General features: G+C 42.3%; 1 protein-coding gene across 3 annotated transcripts in view; it reads left to right on the top strand.

Annotated features, from left to right (window-relative positions):
- The window catches only part of SMG6 (SMG6 nonsense mediated mRNA decay factor), a 243,790-nt gene that overhangs the window by 55,506 nt on the left and 164,775 nt on the right, over window positions 1-23,509 (top strand). For all 3 annotated transcript variants that reach the window (XM_047708496.1, XM_047708495.1, XM_047708497.1), the window contains exon 10: window positions 2,836-2,981. In XM_047708496.1, coding sequence (XP_047564452.1) covers window positions 2,836-2,981 — 146 coding nt within the window. The remainder of the gene's footprint in view (window positions 1-2,835; window positions 2,982-23,509) is intronic.

Here is a 23,509-nt window from a genome sequence, read left to right as displayed (position 1 = left end):
TATATTGAACTTCCCCCACATGATTAAAAATCTAATACAACTTTTAAAAAATGGAATTTGAACACTGGGTGTTCTGTGTTGTGATCTAACTGATGAATCACTAAATTCTACCTCTGAATCTAATAATATGCTATATGTTAAGTTGAATTTAAATAAAAATAAAAAAGAAATAGAATTCAATTATATGGATGTGCTGTCTTAATGATCTGCTATTGTTAGGCATTTTAGGCTGTTTCCAATTTTTTGCTGTTATAAATTACCATCTTTTTATGCTTTCTCTCCTCTGCTGCTACTGCTATTGCTGTGTTGTGTTTTTTTTTTTAATAATTTTATAAAACTCTAAACATAAGCTGTGCATTGTATTTATCTCCATTTCAGTATAATTTTTATCCTGTAATATTGGGTGGAGCAGAGAGAAGGATGTAAAAATACTTACAGGTAGTTTGAGGCTCAAATCAGCATTTTAGTAACAAAACTGGGAAGCAGAAACCCCATTATTGAGCCTTGAGGAAGGATCTTTCATCTCCATGTCCCTCATTTATTGCCTAACAAAGCTACTTTAGTCTGAGTGGATTCATCTTCCCTCATATCTCAGAATTGAAGTTATTCTAACCTAAATCCTTAAGTATTTGATTTTTTCTTTTGTTATAGTCATGTTGAACTAGTTGAAAGGCAAAGGGAAGATTTTTTTTTTTTTTTCTTAACTCAAAAAAGTGTGAATATTTGACCTGGTCCTCATTTGAGACTTCAGTCTGACCTAGGGAGTTAATGGATCTGTTTCAATTCCCATCCCAGGGAAGAGGCTTCCTCAGACACAGCTTCGAAGCAGGACTGTCCCACATGACACCTCTATCATGTCGTTCTGTGCTGGCTCTCTGCTGCCTTTCAACACGGAGACACATGGCTCTGAAACTTGCCCATTGTGGCTGCTTTTCAAGCAGAGTGAACACTGCTATTCTCGTAATGAGAAGTGCTAGTCCCCCTCCCCACCTCCAACCAGAAAGAGTGCTGCACAGTGTCAAGATTTAAAATGAAACCTTTGTTATAGCCCATGGGGAAAAATGGATCCATTCCAGCCCCAAACATATCACTCTCTGCCATTCCAAACTTACCAAGAGTTTTAATGGTTCTAAAACTTTTGGAAGGAAAAATAAGGTTCTTTTTTTTTTCCCCTTGTTTTTTGGAAGGGGGGGGCACTTGAAATGGCACGCTGGGGAAAAAAGCAAATACATGGCATGTTTTATGCCAATGAAAATGAGGACAGCTCAGCAGAGGAGGGAGTTGGGAGTATAAACTGTAATTGACCCATAGCTGTGGCATGACTCCTGGGTACTAGAAGGTCAATAATAGGAGTTGCCATCCAGGGGCAAGGAATGAAGATTGCTAAGATGCCAGAAAGCTCTGGAGTTTTTTTCCTAATATGAGGATGGTACTACTCAGTGGTAAATGGGCCAAGGTTCAGGTGAAACCAGAAGCACCTTTCTCTAGGACTTGAAACTGTTTTGTATCTTTTGAGGAGGATTCCCTTCCTTGTGGCTTTCCAGAAGCTATTTATTAATCCAGCCTGGAGCTGTTCCTCACCTCACCCCCTACCCCCCAGTGTACCACAAGGAGTTTGTTTGTTTGTGGGGAGGGGGGTAGAGGATGGATAAAAGATACTTTGCTGACCACGAATTCTTCCGTGTGGCTCTAAGGCCCATGTGCCTGGTTTCTCTCTCTAGCACCAAGTTTGAATTTGCTTTTTATTTTCTGAGGACTAGAGCTGTGGTTTGTTCATGTTGCCAAAGGAGCTCCAGGCATGCACCACTGTTTGGGATTCAGTGGCCACATTTGGCAAGCAGTGGTTTGAATGACCTCTCTTTAGGAGCCCTAGGTCACTGGCTGGATTTCTACCTCCCTACATTATAGGCTCTTCCTGTATTGGGAGTGGCAGTTGGCCAGGGCGTTAGATTTCCACTGGCCTGAAAACATACAGACCCTGATGAGCAGAGGCTTGTGAGACGGAGGAGGACAGCAACACAGGAAAGACTGAAACAGATCATTTCGGGGGGGGTGGCGCTTGGTCTAGGGTTTCTTCGAGGGGAAGTCTGGGATCCCTAGGTGGAGCAATTAGTGCGATAGTAACCAAAAGACAGCAGCAGAACTAGGTCTGGTTTCCTGAAGCAAAGTCTTGAGTGAAGATTCTCTAGATTCATGAACCTCTTTTCTTTTTTTTTTTTTTTTTAAGATTTTATTTATTTGACAGACAGAGATCACAAGTAGACAAAGAGGCAGGCAGAGAGAGAGGGAAGCAGGCTTCCTGCTGAGCAGAGAGCCCAATGCGGGGCCCAGTCCCAGGACCCTGAGATTATGACCTGAGCCGAAGGCAGCGGCTTAACCCACTGAGCCACCCAGGCGCCCCTCATGAACCTCTTTTTATGGAACACAGTTTTCATACCAGAGAGTTTGGGGGATATGTAAGTTGTAGAACTTTAAGGAAATTTGTTCACTGTTCACAAAAATTGAGTGTTTCAGAGAGAAACTTTGATTTCAGCTTGAATCCAGTGGTTGCCAGAGGTTAGGAAACAGCATACCAAAGCCTCATAACTCATAACAACGTATCCAGAGGTTGAGTTGTTTCCATCTCTGATCCCTGATCAGTTGTTTCTCTTAAACATGGTCACAACCTTAGAATACCAGGAAGGTTTGTGAAAGAAAACATCCTAGACATTAGTGGTCTGCTTTCAGAGAGACACGGGGGGGGGGGCGGGGGTGAGAGTTTGTGTGCATACATGCATGTGCACCCTAACTGCTCTTGGGCACATGCCTCCCTGAATGAGCTGGCTCTATTTGCAGGATGGAGACATTCCCTGTGGTGGCTGAGAAGGTCCTCAAGGAGTTCCAGGTGCTGCTGCAGCACAGCCCCCCTCCTATTGGAAGTACCCGGATGCTGCAGCTTATGACCATCAACATGTTTGCTGTACACAACTCTCAGCTGAAAGGTAAGGAATGACTAGCGTCTTTGGCTACACAGATAAGTCTGAATCTAGCTTCTTTCATATGCTACCACACATTCCCCCTGATATGCGCGCACACACACACACTTCCCTATCATTGCCTCTCAGATTTTTAATTTACTCTCTGAAATCTGTATGACTCTCTAGTGCTTGGGTGGGATGAAAGGAGGGAATCATGGGTATAGAGCTTAATTTGCAAACCCAGAGATGCTGTTGCACATCTGGCCATGCTAAAGGCAGCAGCAAGGCCTCTTGGAGGCTACAGACCCAGAGCCTCTCCCAGGGGAGAGGCATTGCTGAAATGTTTCATTGCAGAGACCATACGCTTGGCAGGGATTGGGAATAGCTGTTTCTGGACTCATGTACCCTGTTTGTTCACTATGGAAAAGTCTAGTTCCCTATGGGCTATCCCTTGTGGGAGCCTGCCAGGGAGTATGAACAGTGAATTGATGAGCTTTGGTGACTCAAGCTGGAAGCACAAAAATCACCAGGCCTAGAATTTGGCCATTATACTGGTGTGCATTCTGAAATGCTTTTCTTAACACTGGGGTTTTTTGACGTGGGGGGTAGGGAAGGAGGGGCTGATTGGCAAGATTTTCAAATGTTCTGATGACCAGGTCACTGTTGCAGGATGTTACCAGGATCCCTTCCCTCCCCCACCACCCCACTTAGGTAAGGATGATGTGGTTTGACTTGATGGAAATATGGGGGTGACATTGTTTTCCATGTTTATTTGGTCCACGTTGCCAAAGAATCGTTTCAGAGCATTGACAGAGAGTGTTTGGTCTCAGGGCTGGAAGGTTATCATCTGAAATGCTAAGAAGTGGAAATTGTCCTGTGCAGATTCTATTGTAAAACAGACCTTGTCTTTCTGAACAGAGTGTCGCTAATTCTCTTGTTGCATCTTTTCTTAGTGCTTTCTCACTCTGAAGTTGATTTACTTCCCTTCCCATTTGTATGGGATTATGCATTATGTATTATGTATGTATGGGGGTTATGCCTCAGCTTGCTGGTGTTGGGGGTGGTGGGTTTCTCCCTTGATGAGTGTATATGCCACACTTTCCCTTGAAAACTTGCGCCTGGGGCGCTTGAGTGGCCCAGATGGTTAGGTGTCTGCCTTTGGCTCAGAGCCCCACATTGGGCTCCCTGCTCAGTGGGTAGTTTGCTTTTCCCTCTGCCTCTGTGCGCTATTTCTCTCTCTCTCTCTCTCTCTCTCTCTCTCAAATAAAATCTTTAAAAAAAAAAAAAAAAACAAGAAGAAGAAAAGAAAACTTGGCTCTGCCTGGGACTTTCTCTGCAAGTCCTCTGCTCGTCCACCTGGGTTTTCAGTCATATCTGATTTTCTTCTCTGTGCTGCCTCCTACAGCACTTAGAATTCCCAGCAGAAGTTGAGATGCGGAAGCTTAGGTGCCTTTTTGAGCTTGGCTAATTATTCCTGAGAACACCTCTGAGGAAACATGCCATCTTGAGAGGCAGTGGTGGCTTCCAGGAAGGAGGAAATAAAGTTTGTGAAGTGCTGACATGGAGGGCCATGAAGTCCTAAGGGGAGGGAGATTGATCCCTTCACCATTACCCTGCTGGTTCTCCTACCAGGTGGGAAGCTCACCCGACTCGGGAGATGGGGCCTCCTGCGCTGACCTCCTATTTATTTTCCTGCCTACCTCTAATAGCAACACGGAGTTCAGTGAGTTGCCCGTCACAGAACTGCAGCCTCTGCCGAGGTATCATTCCAGCCTCAAGTGACCTGTGGTCGCAGAAGGTGTGAATGTAGAGGACCTGTGGCTCTTGCCTGCGAAGCATCTGTAGTCAGCAGCTTCGGCTCCATGGAAAGGAATATCTGGGCCTTTTCATAGGCCACCAGTGAGTGCTTTTCTTGTAGCTGCTGTTAAGTAAAGGTTAAGAAAATATGGGTGAAAGGAAGGTGAGGTGGTGAGAGCAGAGAAAGAAGAAAATAGGTGGTTCTCCCATTTGAGGCCAAGGTTCTTTTTCTGGGAGTCTTCTCCATCATGGTTGGTTATAATGAAGACCCGCTCGCCAAGGACGACGTGTCAGAGCCTGGGCTTGAGATTGCTCATTTCTGGCCTTGTCCTGACGCTCACCTCCGGGAGGCAGCTGGGGCCAAGGGGAGTCTGAGCTGAGGTGGTCAGAAGCTCCAAGGGTGTTTCAGGGAAAAACAGCCTGGGCCACAGGATATAACACTCAAGTAGGACAGAGAGCTCTGCGGACGTGCTGCCAAGTACCCGGTGTGCAGTTGAGGCGGCCGTCCAGACCCCACTGTGTGGGCTGCCATTGGGAGAGGGGTGAGCAGAGCACTCAGCGGGGCTGGTTGGTGGGAAGATGCACTTTTCCATTTCCCAGCACATGAGTCATCTTCTCTGGGCCCCTGCGCTGTGCTTGCACGGACAGTGGCAAGAAGGGGGTGTTGTGGCTGAGTAGCAGCATCTGTGCCGGGGGTGGAGAGAGAAGGGGGTTGGGGAGAGGGTAAAGATTTAAATCCTTCACTAATCAGCAGCAGTTTGAATCACATTTTTATGAGTAAGGAAGTGATAAATCAGCCCTGAGTGTTCAGCCCCCAAGTCCTGTCAGCTGGTGCCCTTCTGAAGACTTCTCTCCAGGCCAGTCTGCTTGCTGTCAGAGTCGCCACCCAGCCACAGAACCCTGGCTGGCTGAAACCGGGAAGCGAGGGCCTGATGCTGCCTGGCCCTCCCAGGTGCTTGGGGTCTTGGTGATTTGGCAGTCACTACAAGTTACAGAACATCTGGACCATCATTTTTCTTTCCATTCTTTCTTGGACATGTCCTTCTGGGTGGGTGTTTGCATATGTCAGTTCCAGGACTCTGTGGAGAAGGAACATTCCAGCCTGAAGCAGAGGTGATCTGTGGCCCCCAAGGCAGTTGGGATCCTTTCAGTCTGTGCCTGGGCCTTCCTTGTAGACGTGGTACCTAAGGAGTATGATTTGAAGAGCAACAGGGACGTCCTTACTAAAAAGTATGTTGTTTGTTGATGCCTCTGATTCATTTTTTGTTTGTGTTCAGTGCTACCCTTGTATAACTGTCCTCTTTTCAAAATATCAGTCGTTCAGGAATAGAAATGATACTAACACTTTAGCTTGATTTTTAAATGTGCTTTCCTTATGGTAAAGAGAGATGTAGAACTGTTTAAAAGCTACATCTCACAAGTAAAAATGGAGGAAAAAACCTCAGCTAGCGGTGAGTAAAAGGCATCTTTTCCCTTTTCCCAGGTTATAGCTTTCCCTGGAGCTCAGGAAGACAGAGGATGGGGCAGATTTCCCCCTTCACACAGGGGGAAATAAATGGAGTTCTCCTACATCATTTAACCAACTAAACTTTCAGATCTCTGCAGTGATCTCAAAATCTATGAATTGAGGACTGTTCGTGGGAGAGACTTCTATCTATCTCCTCCTCTCATGGGCCCTTTGCAAAAATTCTACTTCAGTGGAACTGCAGAGCCTAGAATCCTGCACTGAAGTCGTTGGGGACGGATACATTTGAGAGATGTTTGGAGGGGTGCTTAGCAATAGGTCTGTATTGAATGCATGGATGAAGGAGGCCACAGTTCCAGGCAAGCCAGCCCTCATTGAACAGTGTGTTCCTTACCTGGCCCGTGTCCAAAATTGTCCTTTGGCGACTGATGGGTGGTGGTGAGATAGGTGGTTCCCAGAGTGATGTCATAATTGGTAATCTCTCTGCAGCATTCCTGAGCCGGAAGGGAGAAATGGGGCCTTCTCCACGTGCCTAAGCATTTAACACTTCAGTGGCCGTCTGATTGGCTGACATGATGTTGGAGGGTGAACTGTTGATCTAAACCACAAACACTCCCAAGAATTTTAATTTTTTGAAAATTCTGTAATTTAAGGAAATAGACTCTAGTTTCTTGAAGAGGAATAATTGAAGCAACATTTGTGGAAGGGCATCACTGAAACCCATTGCATCCCCCATCTGTGCCCAATTTGCTCCAATCTGGCCTCCCCTTGCCCCCCCTTCTCTCTCCCTCTTGCTCTCTCTCTTTTTAAAAAAATATGTTTTATAATTCCTGGAATCAAAACCATCTCAGGCACACACTGTTTTATTTTACTGTATTATTGGATTATACTTCCTATAAATCATTGGATGTTATTCATTGGCCACCACTGGAATAACTTCCCTTTTCTGTGCCCTGGCCCCCTCTTTTTACTCCTCCTTTTCCTCCTCTACCAGTTCATAGGCTAGGCTTCCATTTTAGCCTTGCAAGAAAAGCCCAGGTGGCAGCAAGAGGGCACCCAAGAGACACTTGTCTTGTGTGCCGTTTGTGCTCCCTGCCTTTAGGGAACATTTCAGGGCTGGGATTGAGGTCGGGCTGGACTGGCATTCCTTCCATTATCAGTTACTCTTGCTCTTAGGGTTTGTTAGTAACCCTGAATTGCAGGAGGCAGAGGGAGTGCCACATGTGTGTCTCCAGAGGGATTAGGGGATCACAGCTGTCTACATGGGACCGGTAGTGGTTAACCCAGATGCTGGGATGCTTGAGATGGAGACCTCACACCTTCACACTGCTGTTGTGTATGCTGGTTGACTCTGGTTGAGAAGTCTGATTCACAACCAGAGTTCTTTGTTTTCCATCTACAACCACCTCACAGACCTTGAGTATAGCAATCTGCTTCTCTGTGGCATTTCACTTCTGTCTAAGTCTCTTACCAAAGCAGAATGTATGGAGTGCCTAATCCTCTGCTTGTCAGAACAGTTGTACAGGAAATCCACCTTTCATAAGGGGTTAGGCTTGAGTTGAGCTGTATAAACTGTCCCTCTCATTCCTCCTTCTCTCTATCTAGTGGCAGAAGCCCTTGGGCTTTTCTCCTAAAGAATCCACGCGCGGGTAGATTTCTCCAGATAATCAGCACTTCCTGACCTTCATTTTCAGAACGACTCACTTTAGAGTAAATTAGCAAAGAAAGAGCCAGCTTGGCCAAAAAGTTTTGTGAGAAATGGATTCAAAGGTCAGAAGAGTCTAGGCTTTAGAAGGCAGGCCAGAGGAGGACGCATCCTTTAGCTATGCCCTCTATCCCTCTGGGGGAGATATAACTATCAGCAGGTTGCTTAGCACAGACTTCTTCCCTCAGAAGTCCCTGGAAAAGAAGAAAAAGTTAAAGAAGCGAGTGTGTCAGGGGGACCTCCCTATTTTTCCTGACTCTGATTTCCAGGGTTCTTGTTTTTAGAATGTATCTGTTACTTGAGGTTGGGGCAGGAGAAATGGTAAACTGAGAAGCTAACGAAATGAGAAAATTCAGTCATATCAATAAAATGAAGCCTCTTACCGTGTCAGCTGAAGGAATGGTTTCTGTGTTTGCCCCAAGGTGGCTGTGTGGTTTGGGGTCCTTGGTGCTTTGGTTTGGAGTGCTGAATGAAGAGCAGTGTCCCGTCATTGCCCAGGAGTTCATATGGGCCGGATATCTCCTCTCTCTTGCCATTCTATAGCTTCCCACTTTGGTTTTTTTTTGCTCCAGGAAGGACTTACTCTGTAAGGAAGACATTATTGGCAGGAATGTTGGCAGCAGGGCTCTCAGCTGCCTTTCCAGAGTTCTCTGTAAGCTTTTCCTGAGGAGAAAAATTCACCATGTGTAGCTTACCAGGGGCTCAGGCCAGAAATGTACTATGTGTTGAATACACAGGGGCAGGGGGTATGTTCTGGGGATGGGCTGAGAGGGCATAAGTTGTACTTTGTATCCTACCCAACTAAATGGAGGTCTGAGGAAGAACTGTAGCTTTCAGAGGTAGTGGCTGAAAATAACTATAGCAAAACAACACTGTGGTGATGCCTGATGACATTTTTATAGTTGCTGCATGTGTTTTCATTTGATTTCTCCTATCAGCTGTCAGAGACAGGTGGGACAGATATTTTGTGTCCTATTTTATAGATGACCAGGAACATACCAGAAAGGTTTAATAATTGAAGCAAGGTTGCACAGCTAGCAGATTACACCCATATCTTAAGTGTCCAGCCTTCTGTATCAGAAGACACAAAAACTTCTCTGGACTTAATCGAGACAGTTAATTATGCAAGCATCTTGCTCCCCCTTTTCCCCAAAACTGAGCAGCTGCTGTTTTTTGATGTAAAAAGTGATCCTTGATTCTGATTTGGGACTGAAGAGGAACGGTGATAGAGATGAGGGAGTTAAGCGGGGGGTCAGAATTCTCCCAGGCCGCTTGCACCTCTGGTGGAGCCAAGGTAGTAAGCTGGCAGAAGGCTGTGGTTTGAGGGAATCAAAGTTTTTGGTGTTCCATGCTTACCATCCTCATGGTTAAAGGGGACTCTCCCTCTTAGAGCAGATAACATTGTTCATGACCAGTTGGGAAAAAAAATATTCATCTTTGTCTTACTTTGGGAAATGTAGTCTCCTTTTCTCTCTCTCTCCCTTTCTTTCTTAAAGGACTTTTTAGGAACATTTTTTCTTATTTTCATGATCTTTTCTATTATCTTTCTTGCTTTTGCTTTTAAGAAAGAGGCTTTTCTCATGCCATTCTTAGAGGATACTGTGATTCTTATTTTTGGCCGGGGGAAGGTAGATACATCATTCATGCAGAAATGAGGATGAGAGTATAAAACATTTGAAAAGATGAAAAAGTGAATATATATGGAACCCCTCTCTGGGTTAGGAAATAGAGTATTGTTAGCACCTCAGAAGCTCCCTGTTGTGTTTTGTGCCCCTGGTAGTTCTCCCTCACCCTTACAGGAACTTGTCATCCTGACCTGTGCAGTTCATTCCCTTGCTGTTCTTTATAGCGTTGCTATAAGCATGTACTCTTAAACAAAACATAGTTTGGTTTTGCTTGCCTATAAATGGAATCATGCTTAATCATACTATTTACATTCTTTTCTCTCTGGCTTATTTTGTTCCATGTAATGTTTGTGAGTTCTGTCCATGTTGATGTGTGTGGTTGTAGTTTATTCATTTTCATTGCTATAGTACTACATTTTATTCATATATCACAGTTTACGTATTCTTTTTTTAAGGATATTTGAGACAGTGGAGTTGTTTTCTCTTTGGGGCTGTTATGAATATTGAATCCATTGACAGTTGTAATTATTGGAGTGTTTGGATTTATACTTATTATAGTATTTTTTAAAAATCAGTTTTATCAAGGTAAATTTATACACAGTAAAATGAACCCATTTTAAGAGTGCATCACGGGGCGCCTGGGTGGCTCAGTGGGTTGGGCCGCTGCCTTCGGCTCAGGTCATGATCTCAGGGTCCTGGGATCGAGTCCCACATCGGGCTCTCTGCTCAGCAGGAAGCCTGCTTCCCTCTCTCTCTCTGCCTGCCTTTCCGTCTACTTGTGATCTCTCTCTGTCAAATAAATAAATAAAATCTTAAAAAAAAAAAATTAAAAAAAAATTAAAAAAAAAAAAAGAGTGCATCTCAGTGAGTTTGACCAATTTATATACCAGTTTATATACCCGGATAACTAATCATCACAGTCAAGGTACAGAATGTTCCATCATCCACAAAATTTTCTTTATGCCCATTCCAGTTGACCTCCATTCCTACCCCTGGTCTCAGGTAAACCACTGATCTGACTTCTGTCACCGTACATTGGATATGTCTTTTCTAGTGTTTCATATAAATGAATCATATAGTGTGTACTCTTGTTTCTGGTTTCTTTTGCTCAGCTTAATGTGTCTAAGATTTACTCATGTTGTTTATATGGATCAGTATTTCATTCCTTTGTATTACTGAATAGTATCCTACTGTAAGGATATACTAAGTTTTGTTTGTCTAGTTACCTGTTGATGAATATTTCGGTTGTGTCTACTTTTGGGTTCTTATGAATAAAATTGCCATGAACCTCTGCATGAAAGTCTTTTGCGAACATGTATTTTAATCTCTTGGGCAAATACCCAGGAGTAGATGTCCTGGGTCATACAGTAAGTATATATTTAACTTCATAAGAAACTGCTCAGCTGTTTTCTGAAGTAGTTGAGTCATTTTACATTCCTTACAGCAAGGCGTAAGAGTTCTAGTTCCTTTGCATCCTTGCCAACATTTGGTATTGCCAGTCTTTTTTACTTTAGCAATTTTGGTGTGTATGCGGTACCATTTCCTTTTGGTTTTAATTTCATTCTGTGTTTCCCCTCAGTGACTGAGGATGAGGAGTGACTTTTCATGTGCTTATTTGCCATTTGTGTATCATCTTTGCTGTGTGTGTAAGTCTTTTGCTCATTTGAAAAATCAAGTTGTTTGCCTTTATTATGAAAAATTTTAAAGGTTTTTATTTATTTATTTATTTGACAGAGACACAGCGAGAAAGGGAACACAAGCAGGGGGAGCCGGAGTGGGAGAAGCAGGCTTCTACAATCTGGATATAAGCCCCTTGTCAAATATATGTGCTGGTTTTTGGTTTTTTTTTTTTAAGACTGTATTTATTTGAGAGAGAGGGGTGAGGAGCAGAGGGAGAAACAGACTCTGCTGAGCAGGGATCCTGACGCAGAACTCCATTCCCAAACTCCGGAATCGTGACCTGAGCTGAAGGCAGGTGCTTAACCAACTGAGCCACCCAGGCTGTATGTTTTGTAGATATTTTCTCCCAGTGTTTTCCCATTATCTGTTCTGTTTCCTTTTTTCTTCTTTCTTACTTTCTTTCAGATTTACTTTTCTACTCTTTCCCCACTTTTCCCTACTAGTCTCCTTTCTTTTATTAGTGGTTACCCCAGGAACTAAAAGCATGTGTACTTACCTTGCCAAAAGTCAAGTTATTCATTATTTTCACTCTCCTCCCGGGTAATACAGGGACTATGGAATACTTAAATGCCCACCATTTTCTTCTCACTATGTCTAATTTATATGCTGCCATTGTCATGTATTTTCATTCTTTTTTTTCCTTTCAAACCCTCCAGGACAAATTGTTGTTGTTGTTTATTTTGTTGATAAATGTTTGTTTAGACCCACCCATATATTTACTACTATCTTTTCATTCCTTTTTTGCATTTCAGACCCTCCACCTTGGGATCATTTTCCTTTTGTCTGAAGTATATTCTTTAGAACTATTTAGTGAAGTTTGTTTATTTGAAAGAGAGCGAGCCCCCACATGAGCCCATGAGGTGGGGGGGCAGGGAGGGACAGAGGGAGAGGGACAAGCAGAGTCCACGCTGGGTGCAAAGCAGGGCTCAATTCCATGACCCCAAGATCATTACCTGAGTCAGACGTCCCAACTGACAGAGCCACCCCGATGCCCCTAGTGAAGTTCTTTTGATGACATATTTTTTTCAGTTTTTATTTGTCTGAAAAGGCTTTATTTTCTTTATCCCTGAAAGACCTATGTTCACTGATAATAGAACTCTAGGTTAACAGTTATTTTTCCTTAAGCCCCCATTTCAGATAATTCATTGTCTCTGGGCTTTCACCATTGCTGATTAAAAGCCAAGCATCAGTCAAATTGTTTCTCTTTTAAAAGTAATCTCTTCTCTTTGGATGTTTTCCTAATGTACAGTTTTAATGATTGGTTTAAGCTTGGGTTTATTATTTATTTTTCTTGCTAGGGATTTGTTGGGCTTCATCTATCTGTGAGTTGGTTTCAGCAGTTTGGGAGAACTGTTAGCTTCTTTTTAAAATATTATATCTGCCATGCTTTCTCTTCTTCTGTGACTCTGCTTAGTCAAAGTTTAGACCTTACTCTGTCTTTAATGTTTCTTAAATCTGTGTTTCATTTTTAGGACTTTGTGTGTTTGTGTGCACTGTATTGCAGATGACTCTTTCAGTTCACTGAGCCTTTCCTTAGCTATATCTAATGTGATAAATATGCCCCAATGAGTTTTTTACTTCAATTACATATTTTTATTACCAGATATATTTTTTCAAATCTGCTTTTTTAAAATTTTATTTATTTATTTATTTTTAAGATTTTATTTATTTATTTGACAGAGAGAGATCACAAGTAGGCAGAGAGGCAGGCAGAGAGAGAGAGAGGGAAGCAGGCTCCCTGCTGAGCAGAGAGCCAGATGTGGGCCTTGATCCCAGGACCCTGAGATCATGACCTGAGCCAAAGGCAGAGGCTTTAACCCACTGAGCCACCCAGGCACCCGTCTTTTATTTCTTTAAAATATATTAAACATGATTATTTTAGAGACTCTCTATAGAAGGGATCCTTTTAGGTGAGTTTCTGCTAATCTCTTATTTCTGCTGTGCCTTGTTTCCTGTGTAATTAAATTTTTTTTTTCTGTAATCTTATTTTCTGTGAAATCTCATTAGTGGGAATTCTTGGAAATCTGGGATGAATATGGGAAAAGGACTTGGGTGTTCTTCTGTCCACAGCCTGGTGATGGGCGATCTAAAATAATCATTCTAGGGACACCTGGGTGGCTCACTTGGTTGGACGACTGCTTTCAGCTCAGGTCATGATTCCAGAGTGCCGGGATCGAGTTCCGCATGGGGCTCCCAGCTCCATGGGGAGTCTGCTTCTCCCTCTGACCTTCTCCTCATTCATGCTCTCTCTCACTGCCTCTCTTTCAAATAAATAAATAAAATCTTAAAAAAAAATAAAAATAAAATAATCATTCTAAATTCAGATATTTGCTTGAGGTTTTACAGACCACTCAGGTAATATGAATTCAGGCTGCACACTCCTGTGAAGGCTTGTGCATGGTCCATATTTTCAGTGCAGTATTTTTTCTCTTCTAGTCAGCCCCAGGGTTTGACATAGTCATTTTGCCAGCTGTCTTTTCAAGGGGCTTTATTGCTGTCTTTACTTCTGACTCACCTTCATACCTTGGATGTAGCTCTGTGGGATGCCAGCTTAATGACAGAGATCTTGGGCACCCTCTTAGGTTAGCTGTACCCACGAAGTCTTGGAAACCAAAGCTCAAGTTCATCAGGTGGCACGTTCTTAGGGTAAAGTCTGGCTATATCCCACTTTAAATCTCTAGTTTCCCATCTTTACTCCATCTCTGACCAGAAGATTCCTTTTTAATTTCCTTCCTCATGTATGCTTTCTGAGAAGATTTTTAAAATACTTTTTCCAGGATAAGTAGTTGTTTCCTTGGGAGAGGAGATCAAGGTACTAGTCTGTCTGACATGTTATTAGAGGAAATGCTGTGACTCCTTTTTTCTTTTTACCACCAGGCATGAGCGTTTGTGTAGCTCTGTGTGAATAATGTGACTGGGGCACCTGTATCCAGGGTGGCGAGAGCATGTGTAGGCTGCTTTTCAAAGAGTGGCTCTTTTTCCATCTCCTCCAGTCGAGTTTTATGGCACGTGGTGTTACTGGGCTCACATTTTAAAATTTTTCCGAGAAGTGTTCAAGGTATAGACTACTTAGAAGGCTCACTGGGTGGAGAAGAAAGGTAAAGGGAGGGGAGAGGGAGGCCTGCAGCTGAAATGGCAGAAACCAGTTATTACCAAGAGGGTCTGAGCTAGAGATCTGGAAAAGAGAGTGCTCTCTAGTTTCAGCCACATTATACTACATATCTGGTGAACCCTGTTGGCCCATAAAATCCTTTCCATTAGTCAGGGTACTCTGTGCTTTTGTTCTTGACTTCTGTTGTTCTTAGAGCTGTTTGGTTTGCTTGTGTGTGTCCGTTTCCTTTTTAGAAGGCAGATTGTCACGTATTTAGAAATTTATTTTACTGTAATTGCCGTTTTCTGGCTTCTTTAGACCCCTTTTCAGATATAGGACTCCCATCTTGAAGCTTATTTCAGAAAATGCCCATGTGATCCCTTGCCCCAAGTGCCAACAGCAGATGCAGCAGTTGACACGCTGTAGGGAATTTCCAACTGCTGGGCAGGTTCTGAAATCCAGACACGTGCTGTTCACACTTTGGCTTCTGAAGCAAGGATCAGCAGTTGAAGAGGGGAGGGGCTGGCAGGGGACTGGAGGGAGAAAGATCTTACAGTGCCTGCCCTAGGCTTATGGCTGTGTCAGCTTGCTTCATCCCTTCTCCAGCTGGCGTTGGCAGGGTAGAGTAAATCACTGTAGAGTGGTTATGAGCCAAACTCACTGGGGGCTTCATTGAGGCACACCTGTGACATCATCCTGTTATCACTGCTTGTTCTGCATAACCTCTTTTCACCTCTCCCCTGAGAAAGGGTGATGCCCAGAACTCATGTCAGGGCAATGAGCATAGAGAAATGTTTGGTAATCATTATTTTGAGATGCCTGCTAAGGACACAATTGCAGGCTGTTGACACATTCTTCAAGATTTCACATTGGAAGAGAAAATTGTCCTTGCAAACATGGCCTTCATACCCCATAAACTTCTTTTTAAACTCTAAGAGAAAGACAATCCAGAAAGACTTGAAACTCCTAAGTGGTCTCTCTTGATCCTCCCATCTCTCCCTCTGAACACACACACACACACACACACACACACACACACAGCTCTCTATACAGCAGTGATTCTTTTAAAAACATCAGATCATGTCACTCTGTTTAGAATCCTCCACTGGCTTCCCATTTCAGTCAGAGTAAAAGCCATAGTCTTTACAAGAGAACTCCCCCTCCTCCCCGCCCTCTTACGTCACCTCTCTCTGACCTCATTTGCTGCTACTGTTCTCCCCCTGTCTTAGTGTGCTTCAGCCACGCTGGCCTTCTTGCAGGTCCTCTGATGAGCAGGGATTCTCCCACCGTTGAACCTTTGAGTTAGCGGTTTTCTCTGCTTGGAATGCTCTGCTTCAAGCTTTTGGCATGGCAAATACCTCATCTCCTATAAGTCTACTGAAATAATACTGCCATGATGCCTACCCTGATCATCCTATTAACACTGCAGCACTCCCATCCTGAACTCCTTGATTGCCTCTATCATGCTCAGTTTTCTTTTTTTTGACAACTTGTATTCTAAATACTAATTTATTTTTTTTTTAAGATTTTTATTTATTTGACAGATTGAGAGAGCAGGAGAGCACGAGCAGTGGGAAGGGCAGAGGGAGAGGGAGAAGCAGGCCCCCCGCCAAGCGGGGAGCCTGATGCAGGACTCCATCCTAGGACCCTAGGACTCCATCCTGACCTGAGCCAAAGGCAGTCACTTAACCAACTGAGCCACCCAGGTGCCCCAGTAACTTATTTTTTGTGCATATGTTGATTACTCATTTTCTCCTACTGCTCCTCTGTTAGAATGTAAACTTCCTGCAATTAGGGATCATTGACCTGTTTTATTCATTGATGTTTTATGAGCCTCTAGAATAGTGTCCAGTGTGCTGTAAGTTCTCAATAACTGTTCAACAAGTCAGGCTGGGCAATGCAGATTGAATGATAAGGCCAGGGGTATCTGTTATCTGGGGTCATCACTCATAATCTCATGATCTTTCCCCTTTTTTTGGTATGGTGACATTTTAGAAAATATAATTTCCAAATACAAATTTTATATCCTGACATTAAAATACATTAAATGTGGGGCGCCTGGGTGGCTCAGTGGTTAAAGCCTCTGCCTTCGGCTCAGGTCGTGGTCCCAGGGTCCTGGGATCGAGCCCCGCATTGGGCTCTCTGCTCAGCGGGGAGCTTGCTTCCTCCTCTCTCTCTCTGCCTGCCTCTCCACCTACATGTGATTTCTGTCAAATAAATAAAATAAAATAAATAAAATAAAATACATTAAATGTGTTTTTGTATATACTGCTAATCCTGGAGTCAATGTCTTTGGGGCTCTGCAAAGCAAAATTTCTTGGAGAACTGCATAAGTTCTGTCCTTTTTCATCCCCTAAATCTTCCATCATTTATTCTCTGTTCTTTCTTCCTGCACATAATAGTTTTATTTCTTCTTCCTTACTCATTTACCATATTTTTACTCTCACTTTACTGGAGCAATTCTGTCCTGTTTACTTAAACTAAGTAATATTTTTAAAAGATCTAACATTTTGGGTTTTGTTGAGAGTACCAAAACAAATAGGAAAAAAAGCTGGAAACCACCTGTAAACTAACTTCCCAGCAATGACATTCATTCCTATGTGTATGTGTGAATTCAAGTTCTTTTTTTTTTTTTTTAAGATTATTTATTTATTTATTTGACAGACAGAGATCACAAGTAGGCAGAGAGGCAGGCAGAGAGAGGAGGAAGCAGGCTCCCCTGCTGAGCAGAGAGCCCGATGAGGGGCTCAATCCCAGGACCCTGGGATCATGACCTGAGCCGAAGGTAGAGGCTTAACCCACTGAACCACCCAGGTGCCCCTCAAGTTCTTTTTTAACACAGTTGAAAAAACACTGAGTATAAAATGTTTGACTCTACTGTTTTCACTTAGAGGTATTCAGTTATAAAATTCTTTATAATTGTGTTTAATAGCTAAATAACGTTCTCATATGAATATGTTAACATTCACTTAATCTTTACCCTATTTTCAGACATTTTTTCCCACTTTTCTAGTATTGTGAATTATGCTGTAATATCTTTGTACATAAAACCTTTGTCAGCATTTCATATTATTTAGAAGCTCAGTTGTTGGGTTAAAGGGTTTGAAGTCTTCTAATGCTTTTGATACGTAATGCTGGATTACTTTCTTGAGAAGTCATGCCAGCTTACACTCTTAACGGCAGTGTTTGAGAATGCCCAGCTACCACCTCTTGCTGGCATTAAAATGGTTTTAATGTTTTATAGTCCTTGGCACAATGTAGACATTAGTATATTTGTTGGATAAATGATAGAAGAAAACCCATCTTTTTTTTTTTAAATAGACTTTCTTTTTTAGAGAAGTTTTATGTTCATAGCAAAATTGATTAGAAAAAGCAGAGAGTTCCCCTATATCGCCTGCCCCCAAACATGTACGATCTCCCGCATGTCAACATTGGGAACCAGAGTGGTACGTTTGTTATAGTTGATGAACCTATATGGGCATGTCATTGTTACCTACAGTCCATAGTTTACATTAACGGTTACTGTTGGTCTTGTACATTCTGTGGGTATTGACAAATGTATAATTAGATGTATCCACCATTATAGTGTAGTATAGAAGAATTTAACTGCCCTTAAACTCCTCTGTGATCTACCTGTTCATCTCTCCCTCTCCCTAACTTCTGGTAATGACTGATTTTTGTACTGTCTCCATAGTTTTGCCTTTTCTAGAATGTCATATAGTTGGAATCATAAAGTATGTAGTCTTTTCAGATTGGCTTCTTTCATTTAGTGATAAACATTTAAGGTTCCTCCGCATCTTTTCATGGCTTGATAGCTCATTTCTTTTTAGCAGTGAATGATGTGCTGTTGTCTGAATATACCACGGTTTATTTATCATTTAACCTATTGAAGAACATCTTGGTTACTTCTGAGTTTTGGCAATTGTGAATAAAGCTGCTATAAACATCTGTATGCAGGTTTTTTTTTTTTAATATTTTATTTATTTATTTGACAGACAGAGATCACAAGTAGGCAGAGAGGCAGGCAGAGAGAGAGGAGGAAGCAGGCTCCCTGCAGAGCAGAGAGCCCGATGCGGGGCTCGATCCCAGAACCCCGGGATCACGACCTGAGCCGAAGGCAGAGGCTTTAACCCACTGAGCCACCCAGGCGCCCCATGTATGCAGGTTTTTTTTTTTTTTTAATAATTTTTTTTTTAAGATTTTTATTTAGTTATTTGACAGACAGAGATCACAAGTAGGCAGAGAGGCAGGCAGAGAGAGAGAGGAAGGGAAGCAGGCTCTCCACTGAGCAGAGAGCCCGACGTGGGGCTCGATCCTAGGACCCTGAGACCATGACCTGAGCCGAAGGCAGAGGCTTAACCCACTGTACCACCCAGGCGCCCCTGTATGCAGGTTTTTATGTGGACATAGATTTTGACTCATTTGGGTAAATCCCAAGGAATGAGATTACTAGATCGTTTGGTAAGACAATGTTTAGTTTTGTAAGAAACTGCTAAACTCTTTTCCAACTTACCTTGTTTTAAATTACACATCTTTCAGGGTGCCTGGGTAGCTCATTTGGTGTAGCTTCCAACTCTTGATTTCAGCTCAGGTCATGATCTCGGGGTTGTGAGATTGAGTGATTGAGCCCTGCATCAGGTTCTGAGCTGGGCGTGGAACTGCTTAATATTCTCTCTCCCCTGAACCATGAGAATCTGTGGACTCTGAGAAACAAACTGAGGGATTTTTTGCGGGGGGCGATGGGTGAGCCTGGTGGTGGGTATTAAGGAGGGCACGTATTGCATGGAGCACTGGGTGTTGTACATAAACAATGTATCTTGGAACACTGCATCAAACACTAATGATGTATTTTATGGTGACTAACATAACACAATTAAAAAAAAAAAAAAAAGGATTTGGGACGCCTGGGTGGCTCAGTTGGTTAAGCAGCTGCCTTCGGCTCAGGTCATGATCCCAGCGTCCTGGGATCGAGTCCCACATCGGGCTCCTTGCTCGTCAGGGAACCTGCTTCTCCCTCTGCCTCTGCCTGCCATTCTGTCTGCCTGTGCTCGCTCTTGCTCTCTGACAAATAAATAAATAAAATCTTTAAAAAAAAAAAAGGATTCTCTCTCTCCCTCTTCCTCTGTCCCACCTCCTCCCTGGTCGCTTGCTCGCTCTCTCTCTCTCTCTCTCTCTCTCTCTCAAATAAATAAATGCATTTCTTTGATTATTGGTGAGAATGGACATTTTCTTTCCTTTTCTTAAAAACTGTTTATAGTTCTGTGTAGCCTTATTCTTTGCTCATTTTCCCATTCCAACCTAGTATCTTTTGTATCAATTTATATAAGCTTTACAGATGGTAAATATAGCAAGTCCCTTCTATGTTCACTGGCAATTTTATTATTTGTGTTTGGTTTTTAAATATGTTTATTATTTTTTTACTGTATAAAAATTTTAAATATTTATTTATTTTTAAAAGATTTTATTTATTTATTTGACAGATCACAAGCAGGCAGAGAAGCAGGCAGAGAGAGAGGAAGGGAAGCAGGCTCCCTGCCGAGCAGAGAGCCCAATGACGTGGGGCTCGATCCCAGGATGCTGAGATCATGACCCTAGCCCAAGGCAGAGGCCTTAACCCACCGAGCCACCCAGGCGCCCCTTAAATTTTCATTTAGTTAGAAATGTCATTCTTTATCATTTGTAATTTATTCCATTGCTCTTAAGCTTTATAAGGTCTTTCCACTGGGGAAGTTGTTTTTTTAAATTATTTTTATTAACATATAATGTATTATTTGCCCCAGGGGTACAGGTCTGTGAATCATAGGGCTTACACATTTCACAGCACTCACCATAGCACATACTCTCCCCAACGTCCATCACTCAACCACCCTATCCCTATCCCTCCACCCCACAGGAACCCTTGTTTCCTGAGAATAAGAGTCTCTTATGATTTGTCTCCCTCCTGATCCCATCTTGTTTCATTTTTTTCCTTCCCTACTCCCCACAATCCCTGCCCTGCCTCTCAAATTCCTCATATCAGAGTTATCTTTCTCTGATTGACTTATTTCGTTCAGCATAATACCCTCTGGTTCCATCCACGTTGTTAAATGGCAAGATTTCATTTCTTTTGATGGCTGCATGATATTCCATTTTATATATACACCACATCTTCTTTATCCATCCATCTGTTGATGGACATCTAGGTTCTTTCCATATCTTGGCTATTGTGGACATTGCTGCTATAAACATTAGGGTGCATGTGCCCCTTCGTATCACTACATTTGTGTCTTCAGGATAAATATCCAGTAGTGTGATCGCTGGGTCGTAGGGTAGCTCTATTTTCAACTTTTTGAGGAACTCCACTGGAGAAGTTTTTAACTAGCTCTGCAAATACATTTTCATTTCCATCAGCTGGAGGGAATTCTAGCACTATTTGTTAGGTAATTTCATTCAGTTGGAAAGAAATGTAAGGAACCCTGTATTCTTAATAATGTGACAACAACACTGTGAGAGTGGGGGTTCGAATCCGTGACCCTGAAATCAAGAGTCAGAGGCTTAACCGATTGAGCCACTCAGGCACACCTGTGAGAGTAGATCTTTTGCATCAGATATAAAAGTTCCTAACTAGCATGGGGCGCCTGGGTGGCTCAGTGGGTTAAGCCTCTGCCTTCGGCTCAGGTCATGATCTCAGGGTCATGGGATCAAGCCCCACATGGGGCTCTCTGCTCAGCGGGGAGCCTGCTTCCCTCTCTCTCTCTGCCTGCCTCCCTGTCTACTTGTGATCTCTCTCCGTCAAATAAATAAATAAAATCTTAAAAAAAATAAATTAATTAATTAAAAATAAAAAGTTCCTAACTAGCAGATTAGCCTGGTGTATATATTACTTTGAGTGAGGTAAGGTTGGAGTCGTCATGAACTGCATTGTCAGGGTCAGACCTTGTACTTCACCTCACCTCATCTGGGTGGAAACTTGCCAGCTGGGAATAGTTTAAGCTCGGAAAGTTAGCATGGGTAAGTCAGTGAATAGTCGTTTTGTCCTGCCATTTCAGGCAGGAAAGACTACGGTTGCTTTTTGTGGCTCTCCTACTTTTCACTAACTAATGAATCATCTGTGCACTTATAGACTATTACTACTGAGGAAGTAACGTCTTCGAAGGACATCTTTCTTTTGGAGTATAAAATACTTGGGAATAAACCATCTTTTTTTTTTTAATATATTTATTAATTTAATAGAGATCACACGTAGGCAAGAGAGGCAGGCAGAGAGCAGGGGGAAGCAGGCACCCTGCTGAGCAGAGAGCCCGATGCAGGGCTCGATTCCAGGACCCTGGGATTATGACCCGAGCCGAAGGCAGAGGCTTTAACCCACTGAGCCACCCAGGTGCCCTGGGAGTAAACCATCTTTTAAGCTGAGTACCAAGGGAGTAAGGCTGTGCCAGTAGGGGCCTTTGATCCACCAGTGCATGGGGACCGTACTCAGCCGGAGACATTTACATACAGGTGTTTCCCATATCTCTGATGGCCCTTTTCGTTGGTTAGTTTTGGCTTTGGCGGTTCTATGGAAGGTGTATTGAGAGTAGCATTTCTGCTGAGTGAGTCAGTGTACCTGACTGTCCTAGGCTTAGGGATATACAGAAGAGTAGAGGATAATGAGATATTTTTAAAATTTCTTCAGTTTTAAGGAACTCAGAGAGAGGAATAGGGAGGGATAGGCATGTTGGGCTGTATGGAGTTAGGTCGTGACATTTCTCTTTCTTGGGTGATTGATCTTGGGGGTGTGGTCATCTGCTAAAAATGTGATCTCTCTTTTCTCTGAAAGTCATGTGGTATTGTGGTTATGAACTTTGTAATTAATCACATTTGTGTAACATTATACATACATTTATTTAAAAAGACTGATGGATGTACTTCACAACTTAATTATGATTCTATAGGGTGGTGGAATTTAAATTTTTCTTTTGTTTTTTCTTTTTTGTTTTTCCAAGTTTTCTGTAATTACAATATTTTTGTAAGAAATATATTTTTAGAAATTGTAATGACAAAAAAATATTTGAAGTTAGATAAAACTGGGTTCTAATTCTGATTGTGTTATTTGCTGTAACATACAGATTACTTAACCACTTCTCAGTCTGTTTCTACTTCTAGTCCCTTGTGCATAGAAGACATTTAAGGAGTAGTAAATGAGTTAAGCCTTCTTATGTGATCTGTACACACACACACACACACACAGGAATATTACTCAGCCATCAAAAAGAATGAAATCTTGCCATTTGCAGCAATGTGTTTGGAGCTAAAGTATATTATGCTAAGCAAAATAAGTTAATCAGAGAAAGATACACCATATGATTTCATTCATATGTGGAATTTAAGAAAAAAAACTAATGAACAGACAGGAGGGGGGAAAAAAAGAGAGATGGGAACAAACCATAAGAGACTTGTAATGATGGAGAACAAACAGGGTTGATGGAGGGATATGGGAGGGGCTAGATAGGGTTAGATAGAGGGGGATGGGCTAGGTGGGTGATGGGTATTAAGGAGGGCACTAGTTATGATGAGCATTGGGTTTTGGATGTAAATGATGAACGACTGAATTCTACTCCTGAAACCAATATTGCACTCTCTGCTAACTAATTAGAATTCAAGTAAAAATTTGGAAAAAAAAAAAAGAATTTAAACCTTTTTGCTATGCTATGTTTGCCACAGATTTGTCAGTATTTCTCATGTTCCCTTAAGGGAAGGTGGTTTTCTCTTTTGAAGTTTGAATTTCAAACAAAGCAACTTGGTTTTGAGGGTTTACCAACTGTCCTTTCTTTTGACATTGCTAATTCTTTGAATTTTCTTCTTTCACTCCAGAGGAACCAACAACTTGATAGGTCAAATAGAAAATATTCAGCTATTCTAGAAAATGCAATTATTTTGTCTTCATAAAATGCTAGATCTCTCAACTAGAGTATGTACTCCATGAGGTCAAAAGATTGTATGTTATTTTATCAAATCCCTAACAGTGGTAGATTTCAAAATTAGGTACTTAATAGATAATGGTTGATTGGTTAACTAACTAAGGGTCTGGGATTGTAAAAATGAGTTTAGACGTATAAGAAATTATATTTAAATTATACTTATGTGAGAAATTATATTTACATTCTTTTAAACTGCCTTATGCAAGCTCCATGATGATAAAGCCATCAGAGAACTCTCTGAGATGGTAAT

The sequence above is a fragment of the Lutra lutra genome, chromosome 16 (genome assembly GCF_902655055.1).
Source record: "Lutra lutra chromosome 16, mLutLut1.2, whole genome shotgun sequence".
In the NCBI taxonomy this organism is placed as follows: Eukaryota; Metazoa; Chordata; class Mammalia; order Carnivora; family Mustelidae; genus Lutra; species Lutra lutra.
Note: the sequence above shows the minus strand (reverse complement) of the source record. Positions and strands in the feature narration are given on the sequence as shown.